This window comes from Marmota monax, unplaced genomic scaffold, assembly GCF_021218885.2.
Source record: "Marmota monax isolate L192 unplaced genomic scaffold, Marmota_monax_Labrador192_F-V1.1 WCK01_AAM20220418_F8-fsc00014, whole genome shotgun sequence".
NCBI classification, from domain to species: domain Eukaryota; kingdom Metazoa; phylum Chordata; class Mammalia; order Rodentia; family Sciuridae; genus Marmota; species Marmota monax.
In genome coordinates, this window is record NW_026695222.1 from 35,380,384 (window position 1) to 35,397,348 (window position 16,965).

Below are 16,965 nucleotides of genomic sequence, written 5' to 3' on the forward strand. Positions count from 1 at the left end.
GTTCTGTCTCCTCTTTGTGCTTCACTTCATCTATCAGCTGGAATCTAATTCCAGGAGCCCCTGACAGTGGAAAAACCCAAGGTCGGGAGTCACGAGATCACGGTGTAGGCCAGCGTTCTCCATCAGAAATGTCTGTGGTGACAGGGGCTTTCTGTGTTTGTGGTCCCAACAGTGGCCACGCCGTTCAGCACTTGAAGTGTTGCCAGTGCAGTAGCGCCTTATTCTGGAGAAGTTTGATGAGCACCAGTGGCCACACGTGGCCAGCGGCCATATTGGGCGATGTAGCTGTAGGCCCAGCTCTGCAGACACTGAGCTGTGATACCGAGGCCGGTGTCTTCTCTCCCTGGGCAGGTGAAGGGTGCCAGTAAGAGAAACCAGAATAGAGCCATCGAGGACAGAGACTGGGTCTGGGGTCGATTTCTGCTCTGCCAAATCCCACGGTCAAGCCACTCAACCTTTCTCTGCCTCAGGCTCCTTATTTATAAAGGGGACACAGTAGTAATCATCAATGATGCTTAAGTGAAGTCCATTTCTGGAACTAGTTTTCACTGGTATTGTGGATGCCCATGTTCACCTCTTTGGAAAACTCTGACAATGTTTTTGCTGCAAATGATGATAAAATGCTTGTTTTCAGGGCTGGAGTTCACCACTTTGAACTTCATATAACCATGTAAAAGTCGCTCCACTGAGCCAGCTCTCAACAAATTTTCAGGGGATCCAAAAGTTTAAGAGCTCTGGAACTGGACACCGCGCATGTGGAGGGACTGGGTGAGCTCAGGGAGACAGTGGACTCCAACTCTGACTGCCAGTGTCCCAGCCCAGCCACCTCCTGGCTGCGTAAACCTGGTGGACCTGCAGCCTTCCTATCTGTGAGATGGGGACAACGAGGGACCGATTGCCTGAGTCATGGGGATTAAGTAAATGATGTACATTACTCATGTGGCGAGGCACTGCGGCGCTTCTGTCAGTGTGGCCACCGCATGGCCACCGTCATTATCGGCGCCGCCCTCCTCCTCGCCCTGGTTCCGTCCACTGTGTGGCAGGCCTGTGCTGGGGGTGAGTGTCTCCCAAGGTCCCTCCCCTGCCTGCCCTCCAGCCTCCCTTCCTAGGCCCCTGTTCTGCTCAGCCACTCGCCTCCCTGTTGCTCATAGAACTTACCAGACGTAAAGTGGGCGGGGCCTTTGCCTTCCTTGCCCTGTGTTGGCATCGCCCCCATCCGCCACCGCCCTGGGCTCCTTCCTGGGCTCACTGTGGCGAGGTCTCCCTGGCCACTGACTTCTGACCCCAGCGTTTCATATGTTCTGGTCATGTTTGGTGTTGGCCTGCCTCTCCTAGAGGAGCCTCAGGGGCAGTGTGGTCCTCTGGGCGAGTTCCCGGCCTAGAACATCAGGCTTGATGTCATAGGAAGTGCCCAGTGAGGGAGGGAGCAGCGCCCAGCCCACCTGAGGAAGGCCCCGGGGGGCTCTCAGACCCCCAGATGTCCGCTTGCTTGTGTTTTCCATAGGCAAACATTTCCCACGCCCCCTCTGTGCCGGGAAGGTTCGCAGGTCCTAGGGATAGACGGTGAACACCTGTGTCCCCGTCCTTGCTCGTGGGCAAGAGGGACCATGGCCTAGTTCCCTTCCAAGCACTGTGCTGCCGTCCAGTCTGCTGCCTGCCATTCCAGACAGGAAGCTCAGTGGACAGGGCCTCACTTGTGTGCCCCGTGCTGTGTCCTCTGCCCCAGGACGAGGGCCGGCACATACACGTGGCCCCTGTGCTTGAAGGAGCATATACAGCAGGCAGCGTGGGACCAGCAGGAGAGTCCAGAGGTACCAAGGAGGGGTGGCTGGTCCTGCGGGGAAGCATGGGACAGAGCCGTGGGGAGTCACGCCAGAGGAGAGGACCCTTCTGCCCCTGGCCTCTCACCTGGCCAACCGTGAGCAGCTTAGGAAGGACGGGAGGCTGGTTGCTTCCCCTCCCGTGGGAGGCTGGGTGGCCCTTCTCTGCTTCAGCTTCTGCCTGAGCTTCTGTCCTTGAAGTTAAAAATAGCCAAGGATGGGAGTGCAAGGACACCCTGTCCTCTGCCACCTCTCCTCCAAGGGGATGCAGGGCCTGAGTTTGAGAATGCAGCGGCTTAAAGAATCCGCCCTTGCCGCCCCCTCGAGCCAAGCCTCACCCTCTTTCCTCCGTCTGGCCTGACTCTAAAGGAGCTGGAGATGTCACAGCTGGAAGGCTTTCTGGGGTAGGCAGACATTTGGCAGGAAGCCCCATCCTTCTCCAGGCCTGGGACCTTGGCAGGCATCACCAATCAATCAAGGCACCCTGTCCCAGGACCGTGGCAGGCGTCACCAATCAATCATGACACCCTTTTCTGCCAAGTCGACACAGTCTACGAATTCTTAACACAGGATATTTCAGGCAACAGCTACCAGAGTTGGCAAAAAAAGAGAGAAAAGCTATTTATCTTCTCCAATCTAGACCATTCCCTTCATGGTGAGGAAACTAGAGCTCAGCGTCTTATGTCACAGTGGGAGTCAGTAGTGGAGCTGGGACCAGACCCAGGGGTTCTGAGTTCCCGTGCGGCCCCCTCCCCTCGTTGCACCCTCTTTTCCACCAGAACTGAGGCTCAGGGTGTGGAAGAGTCGCTTTCAACTCATGGACCGCAAACCCCGAGTTTTCTGCGACATATTGTGTGTATGTGCAGCAGGTTCTTTTCTAAGGAGAGGAATAGTTTCAGCAGCTCTCTAGAGGCTCCCTGCATGGCCAAGGAAGATGAAGAAATCAGCAAAGAGAGTGAGCCTTCTACTCAGTACGGGGACCACAGACCGCAGCCTTGGCCTCACCTACCAGCTGTTGGAAAGGTAGCCGCTCAGGCCCCACCCAGACCTGGAGAATCAGAATCTGCATTTTAGCAAGATTCCTGGGGGCTGCATTTGAGAGGCACAGGGCTGGAACTCACCCAGCCTCCATTTCTGTATGGAGAACCGGGGAGGCCAGGCACTCTCCCAGTCGATGCGGTAGGTATGGGCCCTGCCCTCATTGCCCTCATTGAGAGAGCCAAGATGGGGCTCAGCTGTTCTGCAGCTGTGCTAGGGCCAGGTCAGGGCAGGTACTTGTTTGCCTGGAAGATAAAAGGTGGTGCATCCTATCCAAGGAGTAGGAGACCCCAGCATGGATCAGGCAGGCAGGTGGAAGTTGGCCCTGTGAGCTGTTGTTCTGCGGAGTCGTTCGGAGAGGTACTGGTTTGGGGATGTGGAAGCACTGAGGGGTCCACAGGGAAGGTGCTGCCTAAGGCCAGCATTACCCACAGCCTCGGGCTGGGGTGGGTTTGCTCTGGTGAGTGCTGTAGCCAACAGGTCTTGACCCATCCCCACTGATCCCCTTCTCCAGGGTCTGGCAGGCTGTAGGGAAGCTGGCCCTGTGTCAGCTGAGGAAGGTGGCAGTGGGGAGCCTGAGGCACAGACAGACAGAAGGCTTGCCCTATGGGGTTGGGAGAAATGCATTCCATCTCTCCTAGCCCACCCGCTGCCCCACATCCCCATTTCCTTTGTGCCTTGGGCTTCATTGCTGGCCTCTTGCTGGGCTGCTGCCTCCCTGCCCCTCCCCTGGAAGGAGCCTCCCCCCACACCCCACAGTACTTCTTCCTGACCTTCAGGGTCTGTGTAGTGTAGGAGTTCAGACCCATGTAGGGAGATGAGTTGAGTTTGGAATATATATAATATAAAAGCTTTATGGAGACATACTCCACATATCCTATACCTATTAGAAGTGTACAATTCACTGAGCCTTAGTATATTCAAGTTAGGCAATCAGTGTCTCAATCAATGGCAGAACATTTTTGTCACCCATTAGCAGTCACTTCCTGTTTCCCCTCACTTCTGTCCCTGCCATTCACCAGTCTGCTTCCTATCAGTACAGATTTGCCTGTGATGGACATTTCATATAAATAGTTACAGAACCAGGCGCGGTGGCACACACCTGTAATCCCAGTGGCTCGGGAGGCTGACGCAGGAGGATCATGAGTTCAAAGCCAGCCTCATCAATCGCCAGGCACTAAGCACCTCAGTGAGACCCTGTCCCTAAATAAAATACAAAATAGGGCTGGGGATGTGACTCAGTGGTTGAGTGCCCCTGAGTTCAATTCCCGGTACCCCTCCAAAAATAGAGTTATAGAAGGTTTTTGCAGCTAGCTTTTTTCCCTTGGTGTAATGTTGCCAAGGCTCATCTCTGCATCACTACTTCATTCCTTTCATGATTGAGTAATATTCCACTGTATGTGTACACCGCATTTGTTCATGCATTTACCTGTCAATGGACATTTGAGCTGTTTCCACCTTTTGACTATTGTGCCTACCACTATCATGAACATTTGGGTTCAGCTCTGATGGCATCCTTTGCCATTCTGTCTTTGCCACTTAATTGCTGTGGACTCCTTGACAAATCACTTTAGCTCTCAGAACCTCAGTTTTCTGAGAGTTTCTGGGAATTGGAGACATGAATGTCTCTGAGTATTGTTGATAATAGTAGCTGTACTCTACTGAGTGCTCTTACCTTCTTGTGACAGGCACTGTACATCTGTTGTCATTGAATTCAGCCCCACAAGGGGCATGGGAGGGTTAATTTCATAGTTAGGGTGTAACTGTGCTAAAACGGGCCAACATGCCGCCTTATAATAAGAAATCACCTGTGATGGAAGGGTTTCTTTCCAACCTCCCCACCTCCCCTGTACCTTTGGCATTTTCATGTTATTAGAGCCATATTTCCTTTCAAACATTTTTTAAAATTGAAGTGTATATATAGAGAAAAGTGCAATGGCTACAAGAGCTCGCCCAAGTTTCATCTTACCTGTTTCCTCTCCACCATGGGAATAACGTGTCCCAGTAGGACTCACTCCTTCACCCTGAGTACCAGAAGAATTTACGGGGCACGGTCATGGCTAACTCATAAAAGATGTTTAATATGAGCATAAAATAAACCTTTGTCCTGTAAACCACTGAAGTTTGGGGTCACTTGTTACCACAGCATAACCTGGTGAGAGCTGACTAATACAATTTAATCCTTGTGAGTGTAAGTGATGGGTTATTATTCATTTCTAATTTATAAGGAAACTGAGGCTCAGATAGGTTCAGTAACTTTCTCTAATTGGCTCAGAGAGTGGCAGTGTGATGCTTCAAGTCCCATACCCCGTTACTCAGGCATCAGAGCCCGTGCTCTTAAGACGGAAGTATGTGGGCTGTCTGGTGACGGGTGAGTAATCCCGTGTAAACGGTACACCTGGTATGTGCATGACATCAGACTTGTAGTACAGGTTTGAGCGCTGTGTGTATGTGAAGCCTCGGGTGCCAGGTGGGGCTGTACACTGTGTCTTTTGCCCACAGTCAGCTTCTTCCAGAGCATGTTCAGGGGCCCCAGGTCCTGGTAGCAGTGGCTTCCTGGGGAAAGCAGCTGTTTGTGGTGTCCTCCCAGTGACAGCCCCAATGCCTCTTCTTTAGAAGGTCTCCACGTTGGCTGGAGCAGTGGGTGACTTGCCCCCAGCAGCCCCCCACCAGATGCGGTTACTTAACAGTCAGACGTCCCACCCTGCCCTTCCATTTGTGTCCTACGGTTTGCCTTCTCTCCGCCCAGTTTCCATTTGTCCACATAACCTTCACTGTACCGGAAGGCAGCACTTGCATGTGAAAGATTATTCTATTTGCAATTAAGTATAATTCAGTTGAAACAATCCTACTTCCAGCCCAGAGCCTGCCGGTACCTACAGGACTGGATTCATTCTCGCTCTCCGCAGCCCCCATAATATTCTGCCTCTCTCTCCCCCTCATACTCTACTACTTTGTAATTATAACACCTTGGATTATAATTGCCCCTTTGCTTGTCTGCCTCTTCTGGTAGATTGAGAGTTTGAGCAGAGTCTGGGTTTAAATCACCTGTGTCGTGAGTCTCCAGCACAGGCTCTGTCACTGAATAGGCAATTAGTAAAGAGTTGGTGGAATGAATGAAAATTACCTATCCGTCTCGTCTCCCCTTCCCCCTCCACTACCTGTTAGCTCCTAAGGACAAAGATGGTCTTATTTGAATCCCCAGCACCAAGAAAAGCATGGCATAAGAAACGAGCTCATAAGTGCACATTTTATTGGATAAATAGAAGTAATGGTTCCATCCAGGGCAGAACCCTTTAGAGTCGCAGAACACGTTCCTACACATTTCCCCGCTGACCCTTTCAAACCATCCTCTGCCCTCTTGAGTGTTACTGAGTCCTTTGTCTCCGTGGCTTCCACCCATCTCCTCGCTCGTCCTTGTGACCTCTCCCTCTTCTCCAGATGTTTTGGGAAGGGGTCTGAGGTTTCACCCTCCCCCAGCCTAAGGGGCAAAGCACACTCAGGTGTGCCAGAACCTAGATCTGCCCCCTCAGCCTTGCCCCCAGGCAGGCACGCCCACCGCTGGCTGTTAGCTCTCTGTTTTGAAAATGGAGACAATAGGCGTTCACTGGAGGTTGGGACTGAATGAAGGAACAAATGTGAGCACTTCTCATAGGCTCCAGTTGAGCTTGTACGTGGGAGTCTGCGTCTTTATGTGGAAGGTTGATTGAGAGTGGAATTTCAGCCTTGGCAAGCGGGTGGGAAGGAATTGTGTTTTAAAAGCACGTGAGATGGAGTTGCCTCCCGGTTCTGAAATCTCCTCTGGGTGTGAGCCCCACTCCGCCTCCATCAGGGCCACTTGCCATACCTGGTCAGCACCACGGACAGTCCCCATGGCCTCTGCCTGTTTGGCTATTATACTTAATGGCCTCAGAGAGGCCTTCAGAAGCAAGTGACAGCTTCTGACATGCCATTGATTGTCATTTGCATCTTAATTTGAGAGGTATTGAAAATGGATTGATGAGACAAGACAGTATGCTAGAGGTGACGGTTGGTGAGCACTTGACCTTTAACCCTTAGCTAGGTTAATACTAATAGCCAGCATTTATGGAATGGCCGCTGTGTTCCAGGCCCCTTTACTCCTTCCTCTCCTGTCCTGGGTGCTGTCTGCAGTCTGTACCTTCACTTGACAGATATTACGTTTGGAGAATACAAATGTGAGTCAGGTAGACTGTACACCACCAGCTGCCTTTCCATCATCCTTCTTCCCAAAATACTTCCAGTCCCGAGCCTCACCTCATCAGGCCACTGCCTCCGGAGGGAGGATCATCCACGTGCGACCGTACCAGTTGGCTTTGACCTCTTTATAAAGCATCCAAATGTGTGACCTCCAACCCAGCATCTTCAGTGCTAGGTTTGTGCCCAGGAGAAGTGTGCACACGCAGACACACACAAGATTGCTTTTGTCACAGCTATTTGCAGTGTCTCCATATGGAGACCACCCAAATGCTCATCAACAAGAGAATAGATGGAATTTTGGGGGATATATTTGTACCAGGGGCTACAATGAGGCTAGGAGAATGAATGAGCTCCTGTGAAGCAGTCATGGTGGAGGAGCGCACAACACCATGCTGAGGGAAATTAACTTGACGCTAAGGAACTCAGACGGATGGTCCTGTCGGCTAGGAGCAGACACAGGCAGCCAAGTCTGCGTTCTTAGAAGTCAGGGCAGTGCTGCTCTTCAAGGGAGAGAAGCAGGAAAGGGGCGCGGGGATCCTGGGACGCTGGTAATGCCATTTGCTGACCTGGGGCTGGTTCCGTAGGTGAGCGCGCTGCGTAGCCTTCATAGAGCTGGGTGCTACGACCCTCCGCTCTGCGGTCGCACACTTTCCCGTGTACGCTGTAGTTCAGCAGTTGTTTTAAAAATATCTGTCTCCAGTATAGAAGAGAATCCCGAGACGTTTATGTGCAAGAGGATGGGTCAGAACGTTGGCGGGTGGCTGGTCTCATGGAATATTTGGAACTATTCAGTGTAAATAGAATGTAGAGCACCCTGGGGGTGGGGATCTGTAAGGCTGGACCTGTCAATCGGGACCAGGTCAGGAAGGCAGTGGGTTAAAGCCTTTGCAAGCAGTGGGGTACCATCAGAAGCTCTTAATCAAAGAGATGATGTGCTCAAGATTGAGGTTTAGAATCTCATGCAGGCCACAGGGGAGAGGTTGGCAGAAAAGGACACCTTGGTGGTGGGGATGCCAGTTAACACAGAAGAAGAAACCGAGACAGGGAGACGCAGCTGCTCAGGACTGCGCGGCTCACGGTGACGGGGGTGGGTTGCAGCCATGGTCCAGGCCTTTGGTGTTGGGCTCCACTGCCCCCTGAAGATGTTCCAGAAACGCTGGTGAACAGCTGTTGACTGTGAATGGAACGGGGTGGGGGATCAGCAGGTCGGAGACTTGAGTCCTCACAGCAGCGTGGTCAGGAACCCACCCCTCTCTTGTTCTCTACACAGTGAAGGTGTGCTCTGGATGGCTCCTGAGTTCTCTGATGATGAGGGAAGGTAGACTCATAGCTCTAGGGAGACTACAGGGAAGAGAGGGCACCCTGCGGGGTTTGTGCTTCCTCTGCCCGTCCTTGGAGGCGTGGCCAGAGGCGACGTGGGAACTCTAGAGGCCTGAGTGCTCGCATGTGACCTCAGCCCTTTGAGATTCAAGACCTGCGCAAGGGGGCTTGGAGAGGTTGGCTGTGGAGGAAGAAGAGGCACTGGCCTGTGTTTCCTCCCAGAGGGAAGAGGAAGTGGGGCCAGGGATTTCGGTGCTTCTGTGATCCCGGGTTCAAAAAGCCCAATCACCTGAGTCTTGTGTCTGGGGGAACTTCCCAGGCTGCTGTGTGGACCTGCATGCAGTTGCCCTCGAGGAGCTGGGGTAGACACTGGTCAGGGACATGGATTGGGTTTTGAGGCTTGGCAGCCTGGGTCATGGAGCCTCCCTCAGCTTTAGACACCTCCTCTGGGAAACAAAACTGGTGATTCCCATCTTCAGTAAAACATAGAAGTGCCGAATTATGGTGGTGCTTGTCCTCTTCTTCTCCCCCATCACCCCCTTCCCAGGGTCTCTCATGGGTCTGAATTTAGGATCTGCTTCCACACAGACCTGGGTTTCAGATCTGGCCGTCTCATCTGACGTAACTCTGGACGCGTTGCTAAGCTGTTCTGAGCCTGTTGCCTTGTTAAGATAACAGCACTTGCCTCTCAGCGCTACGGCGAGGTTAAATCACGTACCTCATGGTGCTTGGTGCAGGGTAAATGCTAAAAATAATGGTATCTACTCTCATAATCTATCATCATCATCATTTTATTATCCTGCTCCCTGTGAGCACTTGCTTTTGGGAGAAGGTACATTAAGCACATTTATATTCAGGTATGATAAACAACTGAGTAAGATTTACTTGTTTTCTTTGCCAGAGAATTTGTGGCATTCTCTGGGACACCTGCTAAAGCCAGTTCAGCTATGCTCACTTTTAGCCAGCTGGGCAGCGTGGTGCTGTCCTCGGTGCTGAACGGTGAGGCTGGAGCGCACTGTGGACACGGCAGGGTTGACTGCATTGCCTTCCAAAGTGTAGTGGACCAGTCACTCCAACAGAGGTGAGCTGAGTGCCCCTGGGACTCAAGGAGTCTGATCAGGGACGTCTTTGGGGGAAGAGATGGCATTTGAATTCTGGTAGAGCTCAGTGGCTCATTAAAAGCATAGCTTTGGAGTGAGAAGACCTGGGGTTGAAACCCAGCTCTGCCATGAGTAGCTGTATGTGACCTTGACCTTCTTGATCCTCATTTTCCTTCTCTGTAAAGTGGGGTTGTAACCATCTCATGGTTGGTTATGAGAATTAAGTGAGATGATGGCTGTGTTCAACTCTTGGCCCAGCATCTGGCACAGTGGCTAATAGCATACTGTAATAGCTACCTTTGTTGAGTCCTCAGTGTGTCCCACACAGCCCACCTAGGGTGTCCCAAGGATTAAGTGTTGTTACATCATTACGTCACCTGTCACATTCCATGCTCACTGCAGTCCTAGGAATATGGTGCTGGTGTCCCTGCTACACAGTGGGGAAACAGAGTTGTGGAGTGACTGATGAATTACAGGGTTGGCTGGCTGGTTGGTTTTGGTACCAGGGATTGAACCCAGGGTTGCTTACCCACTATGCCACATCGCCAGTCCTTTTTTGGTATTTTTATTTAGAGACAGGGTCTTGCAGAGTTGATTACGGCCTCGCTAAGTCTGGCTTTGAACTCACTATCCTCCTGCCTCAGCCTCCCTAGCCTCAGAGATTATAGAGGTTTGCCACCATGCCGGGCTATCGGGTTTATTTAAAGCTAAACTCTGGAGGATAGTTAGAATTTTGATAGAGGAGATGAGAAAGGAAAGGAGAGAGAAAAGGATGAAGTTTGGGATGGACATGGAGCAGCGAGATGCTGGCCAGATGGGGGTACAGAGACCAAGGGAGACCAGAGCAGAGGGGAAGGAATCAGGTGATGCAGAGTCTTGGATGCCTCTGGGCAGTGATTGGACTTCATTTGGCAGGTGATGAGGAGTCACCCTGAGGTTTTTAGGTAAGATCTTGGCCTGATTGAAATGTGATTTATTTATGAACTTGTCTGTATTTTACTTTTGTTTACATTATGGAATTAATACATTTAACTATTAAAAAATTCAAGTGACACAGAAGCAAACAAAAGAGAAATAAAGCCTCCTTCCCAGTGTGCTGGTTGGAGTGTCAGTTGGCACAGCTCTTTGGCAGCTTCACCTAGAGCTGAACAGATGCCTCCCTCAGACCCAGCAGTTCCTCTCCCAGGTAGATTTCCAGGAGACACAGGTGAGGATGTTCCCCAAAAGATGTGCATGAAAACAGCCATAGCAGCATTGTTCCTTGTCCTAAACTGGAGGGGGAGAAGTGCAAAAGCCCATCAGCCGGACAGTGGATAAACCCAGGTCCATCTGCGCAGTGATGGCGAGCACCTGGCGACTCAGGCAATGCAAACGCACCTCACGTGGGACATGAACCAGAAGAAACCAGGCCAATAAAAAGAAGGCCACCCTCTTTATATAGCGTTCAAAACCAGGCATTGCAGAATGGCGTCAGAGACCAGCAGTGACGACCCTTGGAGCCAGTTGGTGATGGGAGACAGGGTGACCTTTGGAGCCAGTTGGTGATGGGAGACGGGTGCACGGGGTCCTTGGAATCCTAGGAATGCTGTTTCTGCATGGGGTGTGCTGGTGCAGTGGGTTTGGTTTGTGTAGATGCATGGAGCTCTGCACTGAAGGTTTGGGCACTCTTCTGTATACTTAGATCTTCAGTCACAAAATGACCTCTGCACACCTCCTCCAATGGTCTCCCTGCAGTCACTCACCACGAGCCGCTCTGCTCATATACTCCTGGATTTTTCTGTGTCTAAGATAAAGCTTGTGTGCTCTCTCTCTCTCTCTCTCCCTCTCTACACACACACACACACACAGAGCTATCTATAGCTCTACAGAAATGGCACCATGTTTCACATACTGCCCTGCAACCTGCTTTTTTTGAACTGCCAGGGTGCTGGGGGAGTCGTTCCGTGTGGCTGTGACGGAGCGTTTCACGGTGGCGATGTCGTGTAGTTAACGGGTCCCGTGTCCACGGCGGTCGATTCCAGCATTTCCCTGGTGTAGACGATGCTGCGGGGAGCCCCTTGGTGCCGAGTGCTGTGTACTTTTGTGGCTGTTTGTGTAGAGGAACTAGTGAGAGTGGCGGCCTTGGTCTGAGTGGAGATCTAATCTGTGAACGGCTGTGGCTGGCCAGGGGAGGCTGCTGGGAACGGTCGGTTGAAGCCTGAGGCAGGAGCTGCTTGGCGGTGAGGACGGACGGACGGGGAGGGTGTGAGGTCTGGGAGTATTGGTGGCCCGGGCTTCGTCAGGCCCGGCACCCGATGAGAGAGGAAAAAGCCGCTGTGTTCCTGGGAGGTTGAGTCTGGTGGCGGGAAGATGGGAACGTAATCAGAAGCTGACTGGGGAGTGGGCTGGTGGTGGGTGCAGGCTGCTATCTGGTGGGTAAGGGTGACAGCCTGGGGCATAGGGCGGTCCTGAGGTTGCTGGGGGGAATGAAAGCACCCAGTGGGTTCCAGAGAGGGGACCCAGGGACGGCCTGGCCAGCACCTGCTGTGTGGGGACGCGGCGGGCAGGAGAGGCAGAGGTGCCCACTGTCAGGGATGTCAAAGGCGGAGGGTCTGGAGAGACTCTGGGTCAAAGGATGAAGTCATCCGTGGCCGTTAGTCCCCCTCCCCGCTGCCCCGACGTGCTGTCATTACCTTCTGCACTAGGTCTGCCAGGCTCTCGACACACCTGTGACCAATCAGCAGGATCCTTGCCGGTCGCTGCCTCCCCTCTGAAGGTGAGCTCCGGAGCAGGAGCCGTGTCACCCTGGCTGCACCTACTAGCCCAACCGACATCAGGCAGCCTCACTCCCGGAGTTTACAGGACTCACACCCCCAGCCCCTACGGTGGTGGCGGCGGTGTGTGGTGATAAGGGTGTGTGACATCCCCTCTTGCTTACCCCTTAGCGGTCTCTGGAAAACATGCCCGCCCTTGGGTCACGTTCATCGGTCTGTGGAGGGGGAGGATTCTGCTGCCACACTGGGACCCACCTGTGCCAAGAGTTTTGAATGTCAACTCCTGGGGGTTCCGGCCTGTGTTAGGTGACATTTCCCCGGGCAGACCCTGTGATGAGACTCCTGTCCGGCAGGGCAGGACAGAAAGAAGGCAGCGGCCGAGGTGTGTGGGACTGACCCGAGACAGCACATGGATGCTGAGGTGGGCTGCCTAGTCCCTGACGCAGCCGGCTGGCGGGAGGTGGAGCCTCCAGAGGCTGGAGGAGGAAGCAGAGAGCCCAGAGCAGAGGGGAGCAAGCCAGGAGGAGGAAGTCAAGTTGGGCCTGGGCGGAGTGGGGCGAGGACTGACGGACGGACGGCAGGTCAGCCACACCAGGAGAGAGGAAGGCCCCTGGGGAGGCAGGGCCAGGGAGTGGAAAAGCCTAAGGCTGGGGAAGTCTGGTTCCCACAGGTGTTCCACACCTTCCAGCCAAGAGGGAGCAGGACTGTGCCCCCACGGGTAGGTTAGGGGGCAGGGGTGGGGAAGCATGGGCCCATCACACAGGGTGACCCACAGAGCTGGGTGGGGCTCAGTGGCAGACGCTTGCCTAGCATGCCTGAGGCACAGGGTTCCATCCTCAGCACCACGTAAAAGTAAATGAACAAATAAAATCCAGGCATTCTCTCCACCTACAACTACAAAAAAACATTAAAGAGAGAAATGTTTTAAAGAAACGACCAACAGAAGGTTGCCTAAGTTAGGTGAGTGCCGTTGGTGTGATTGGTTAGGGGGGTCCCTGGGTCGGAAGGTCGCAGGAGGGCATCAGCAGGACAGCTGGCCAGGGCGGATGTGGGGAATGTCAGCGAGTCTGTCTTGGCAGCGCTGCGCTACCCCGATTAGCACCTGCTCTGCCAGGCACTGGGGCAACGCCCCTCTTTCCACCTCCACCACGAGTGGTGCTGGCTGGCGTGCTGCCTCTGCCTGGGCCGCTGACGGCCACGCCAGGCTGCCTGTGGGCTGAGCCAGGGCTGCGTGGGGCCTGGGGCCGTGTGAACTGCCACCAGGCCCCAGGACACCGCAGACCCCAGGACACCGCAGACCCCAGGACACCGCAGATGTGAGGCGCTCTCCAGTGGGGCCGCAGGGATGGGGATTCAGTGCCCATCAAGCTTGGCGCCACCCTCTTCCTGGAGAGGAGAGCTGTCAGCACTAGAGGGTGGAGATGGTGGGGGGCTCCACCCAGGGCGGGTCTGAAGGCCCAGTGGGGGGCGTTTGCCCTGCCCACGTGACTGGTGTGTGTGCACATGTGGACAGCACCGTGTGCCTGCCAGTCTGTTTCCGTGTGTGTGTGTGTGTGTGTGTGTGTGTGTATGTGTGTGTGTGTACCTGCTGTACAGAGGAGCACAGAAACAGTAATGGGGTGGGGTGGGGGTGGCTGCAGCTACAAGTTCAGGAGAGAACCAATGGGAATGGAGGGGAACAGACAGCAGCCACCTCCCCACGTGTTCAGAGACACCAGGTGACACAGACGCCAAGGGCCAGTCTCTGTGTGTTTCTTCAGTAGGTGGGCGAAGACGTCTAATGCAAGTGCCTGTGTGTGTGTGTGTGTGTGAGTGTGTGTGTGTGAGTGTGTGTGTGAGTGTGAGTGTGTGTGTGTGGGGGCACACACAGGCACACATGTACACAGAATGGCAGACAGACCCGTGGAGACACACAGACACGCACACTCAGGCACTCCTCGACACTGTCTTTGCATGTATATTCCTGTGTGTGTGTGTGTGTGTGTCTTCCTGAGGACTCAGCATGTGTGTGTCTGAACAACATGACCACGTGTGGGAGTCAGAATCCCATGGGCACCCCTCTGGGAAACACTGGAGTGGAGAGAGGCCGGAGGAGGCCGGTGAGAGGTGTGCTGTCCCGGCAGGAGCAGGGAGGTGTAGGGCCACTGTCCCCTTGGGGCAGATAGGACGGTAAAGTGGACCCAGGAGCGGGACGAAGACTCTTGGGTGCATTCTGATGGTCCCACCTTACCGGCTATAGGGGTGAGGACGGGTGAGGACAAGTCCCTGACCTCGTACTCTCGACCTGGGCACTCAAGTGGAAGGAAAGTAGCATCCACCACCTCAGGGACGGCAGAGGGATCCAGGTTGCCCCCAGGGGGGTGTAGGTTCATTTAGCACTTATTATCGAGCACCTACAACAGGCCACGCCCTCTTCTTGGCAGAGGCTTCCAACTGTGAGCGAGGTGCCATGTCCTGGGGTGGGGGCGGGTTTACCTTCTTCACAGAGGACACTGGCCAACAGCCGGCGTGGTGGTAAGTGCTAGGCTGAAAACCCAGCAGGGGGTTAGGGCAGAGAGGGGCGGGCAGGGACCAGGGCTGCTGTTTCGGAGTGGCCAGTGGTGGTCCAGAAAGGCCTTTGGTCAGATGGAGTTTGATCACAGGGGGAGGAGGTAGTAGGACCAAGCTCACAGTCTTCATCCTCATGATGACCCTGTTGCTCTCCCATTTTACAGGTGAGGAAATGGAGGCACAGAGAGGCTGAATATTTGCCCAAAGTCTAACAGCCAGTGAGAAGGACACTCAGGATTTGAACCCATGCCATTTAGTTTCAGAGCCAGTGGTTTCAATCATCGGTCCTTGGTTGGGGGTGACTTTTGCCCCACATGGGATATTTGGCAGGGTCTGCAGATGTTCTTGGTTGACACTTCTGGACTGGGGGCGCCACTAGCAGGTACTAGGGAGAGCCAGGAAAGCTTCTAGAAATTCCACAGTGCACAGAACAGCACCCACAGCAAAGCAGCATGCCACCCACAGTGGCATCATGCTGGTCTGAACGCACAGAGCCCCTGGCAGAGTGCGACGCATAGTAAGTGCTTAAAAACTAGCAGTTGAAGACGGGGAGCCGACGATGGAGAAGGTTCCACAGGGAGAGAGTCCATGGTGGAGGATTCTCCAGATCAAAGAGCAGGTAGCCCCCCCCCCAACACCGGGGAGGGTGGGGGCAGGCGAGGCCTGGGTAAGCAGGAGATCGGGCTGGGTTGGGGGCGAAAGCAGGGCCGCAGCCAGCTGCTGAAACGCTAACCAGCTAACTGCCTCTCTCTCTCTCTCCACCCCGTCCTGGCCTCTCTGCGGGAAGGAGACAGCCGGAGGCTGAAGGGGGCCATCCAGAGGAGCACGGAGACAGGCCTGGCAGTGGAGATGCCCAGCCGGACCCTGCGCCAGGCCAGCCACGAGTCCATCGAGGACAGCATGAACAGCTACGGCTCGGAGGGCAAGTGAGTGTGGGCCGCGCCTGCCACAGCCACATGGCTCTTGGTCTTCTCGGTGGGGGAAGGACAGGCTGAGCAGTGCCCAGGGGACTGACCAGGAGGCCGGGGTCAGTTCAGGCTGGCAGGGGCTCTGGGCTCCGGGGCGTGCCCATCTTGGGAAGGTAGGCAGCAAGCCGTGCAGCTCCCAGGGCGCAGGCTCTGGTTCCTGGTGGCCGGCTCCACGACCTGGCAGCGGCGTGACCTTGGGGAGGTCACATCCCTGAGCAACAGCTGCCTCATCTGTAGGGTGGGGTGATGGCACCAGCCACAGGGGTTCTTAGGAGTCAGACACTCACGATCCAAGGAGTCCTGGGTTGTACCTCTGAAGAGCACAGAGCAGCTTGGCGCGTCCGTGCCCGTGTGGGTGTCGCTGAGCAAAGGCGGGAGCAGAGAGGGCATCGTCATTGTTGTGTTCCGTTGTCTTAAATCCTAGTTGGATTTTAAATGTGTCAAAGGCGTCTCATGCATGTCAGATCCAAGACCTGGTGCTGCCTGGCACCTGATCAGTGTTCCCCTCCTGGGCTGCACACTGGAGTCACTGGGGAACTTGTCACAAATGCAGATGGCAGGGTCCCGCTTCTTGAGTCATTGAATGAGAAACTCTGTGAAGAGCTCCTAGGAGCTCCGTCTTTAAAAGCTCTCTGGAAGAATTCATCTTGATTCATCTTGCTTTCCCCCCAGTAAACACATGCATGGATACACTCACACAGTTACACAGACACACACTTCTTCTAATGGCAAAGGGCTCTCAGATCCCCAAAGTCAACCCATGGATACCTGGCAAAGACCAAAGCAACTTCCATATTGTATAGATGACTAAAGCACTCAGAGAGGTTCAGGAGCTTGCCCTGGGTCACACAGCATGCTAACGTAGGTCTGGAACACAGGGGTCCTGACTCCAAGTGGGGGCTTATTCCACAACAGCAGATTGCTTTAGAGTCCTCTGAGTCAGGGAGGGGGCCTGGGGTGTCATGACCCATGCTATGTACTTGAGGAGACTGAGGCTTGGAAAAGTTAAGGTCTGTATTATCCTGTACAGATGTCATTAGATACACATGGCTATTTAAATGTAAGTTAATTAAAATTAAGGAAGATGTATTATTCTGATCCTCTGTCGCACTAGTGCTCAGTAGCGAAATGTGGCTCATGACAACTGTACTGGGCAGTGCGGAGATGGAATAGTTCCATCATCACAGAAAGTCCTGCT

At 53.8% G+C, this 16,965-nt stretch overlaps 1 protein-coding gene across 2 annotated transcripts in view; it reads left to right on the forward strand.

The window, feature by feature from the left end:
* The window catches only part of Rims4 (regulating synaptic membrane exocytosis 4), a 52,526-nt gene that overhangs the window by 19,944 nt on the left and 15,617 nt on the right, over positions 1-16,965 (forward strand). The window contains exons 1-2 of one of the 2 annotated variants that reach the window (XM_058575519.1): positions 14,966-15,418; positions 15,587-15,725. In XM_058575519.1, coding sequence (XP_058431502.1) covers positions 15,388-15,418; positions 15,587-15,725 — 170 coding nt within the window. In that variant the 5' untranslated portion in view covers positions 14,966-15,387. Of the gene's footprint in view, positions 1-14,965; positions 15,419-15,586; positions 15,726-16,965 lie in introns of those variants that run through there. The other variant, XM_046433849.2, reaches the window with a different exon arrangement.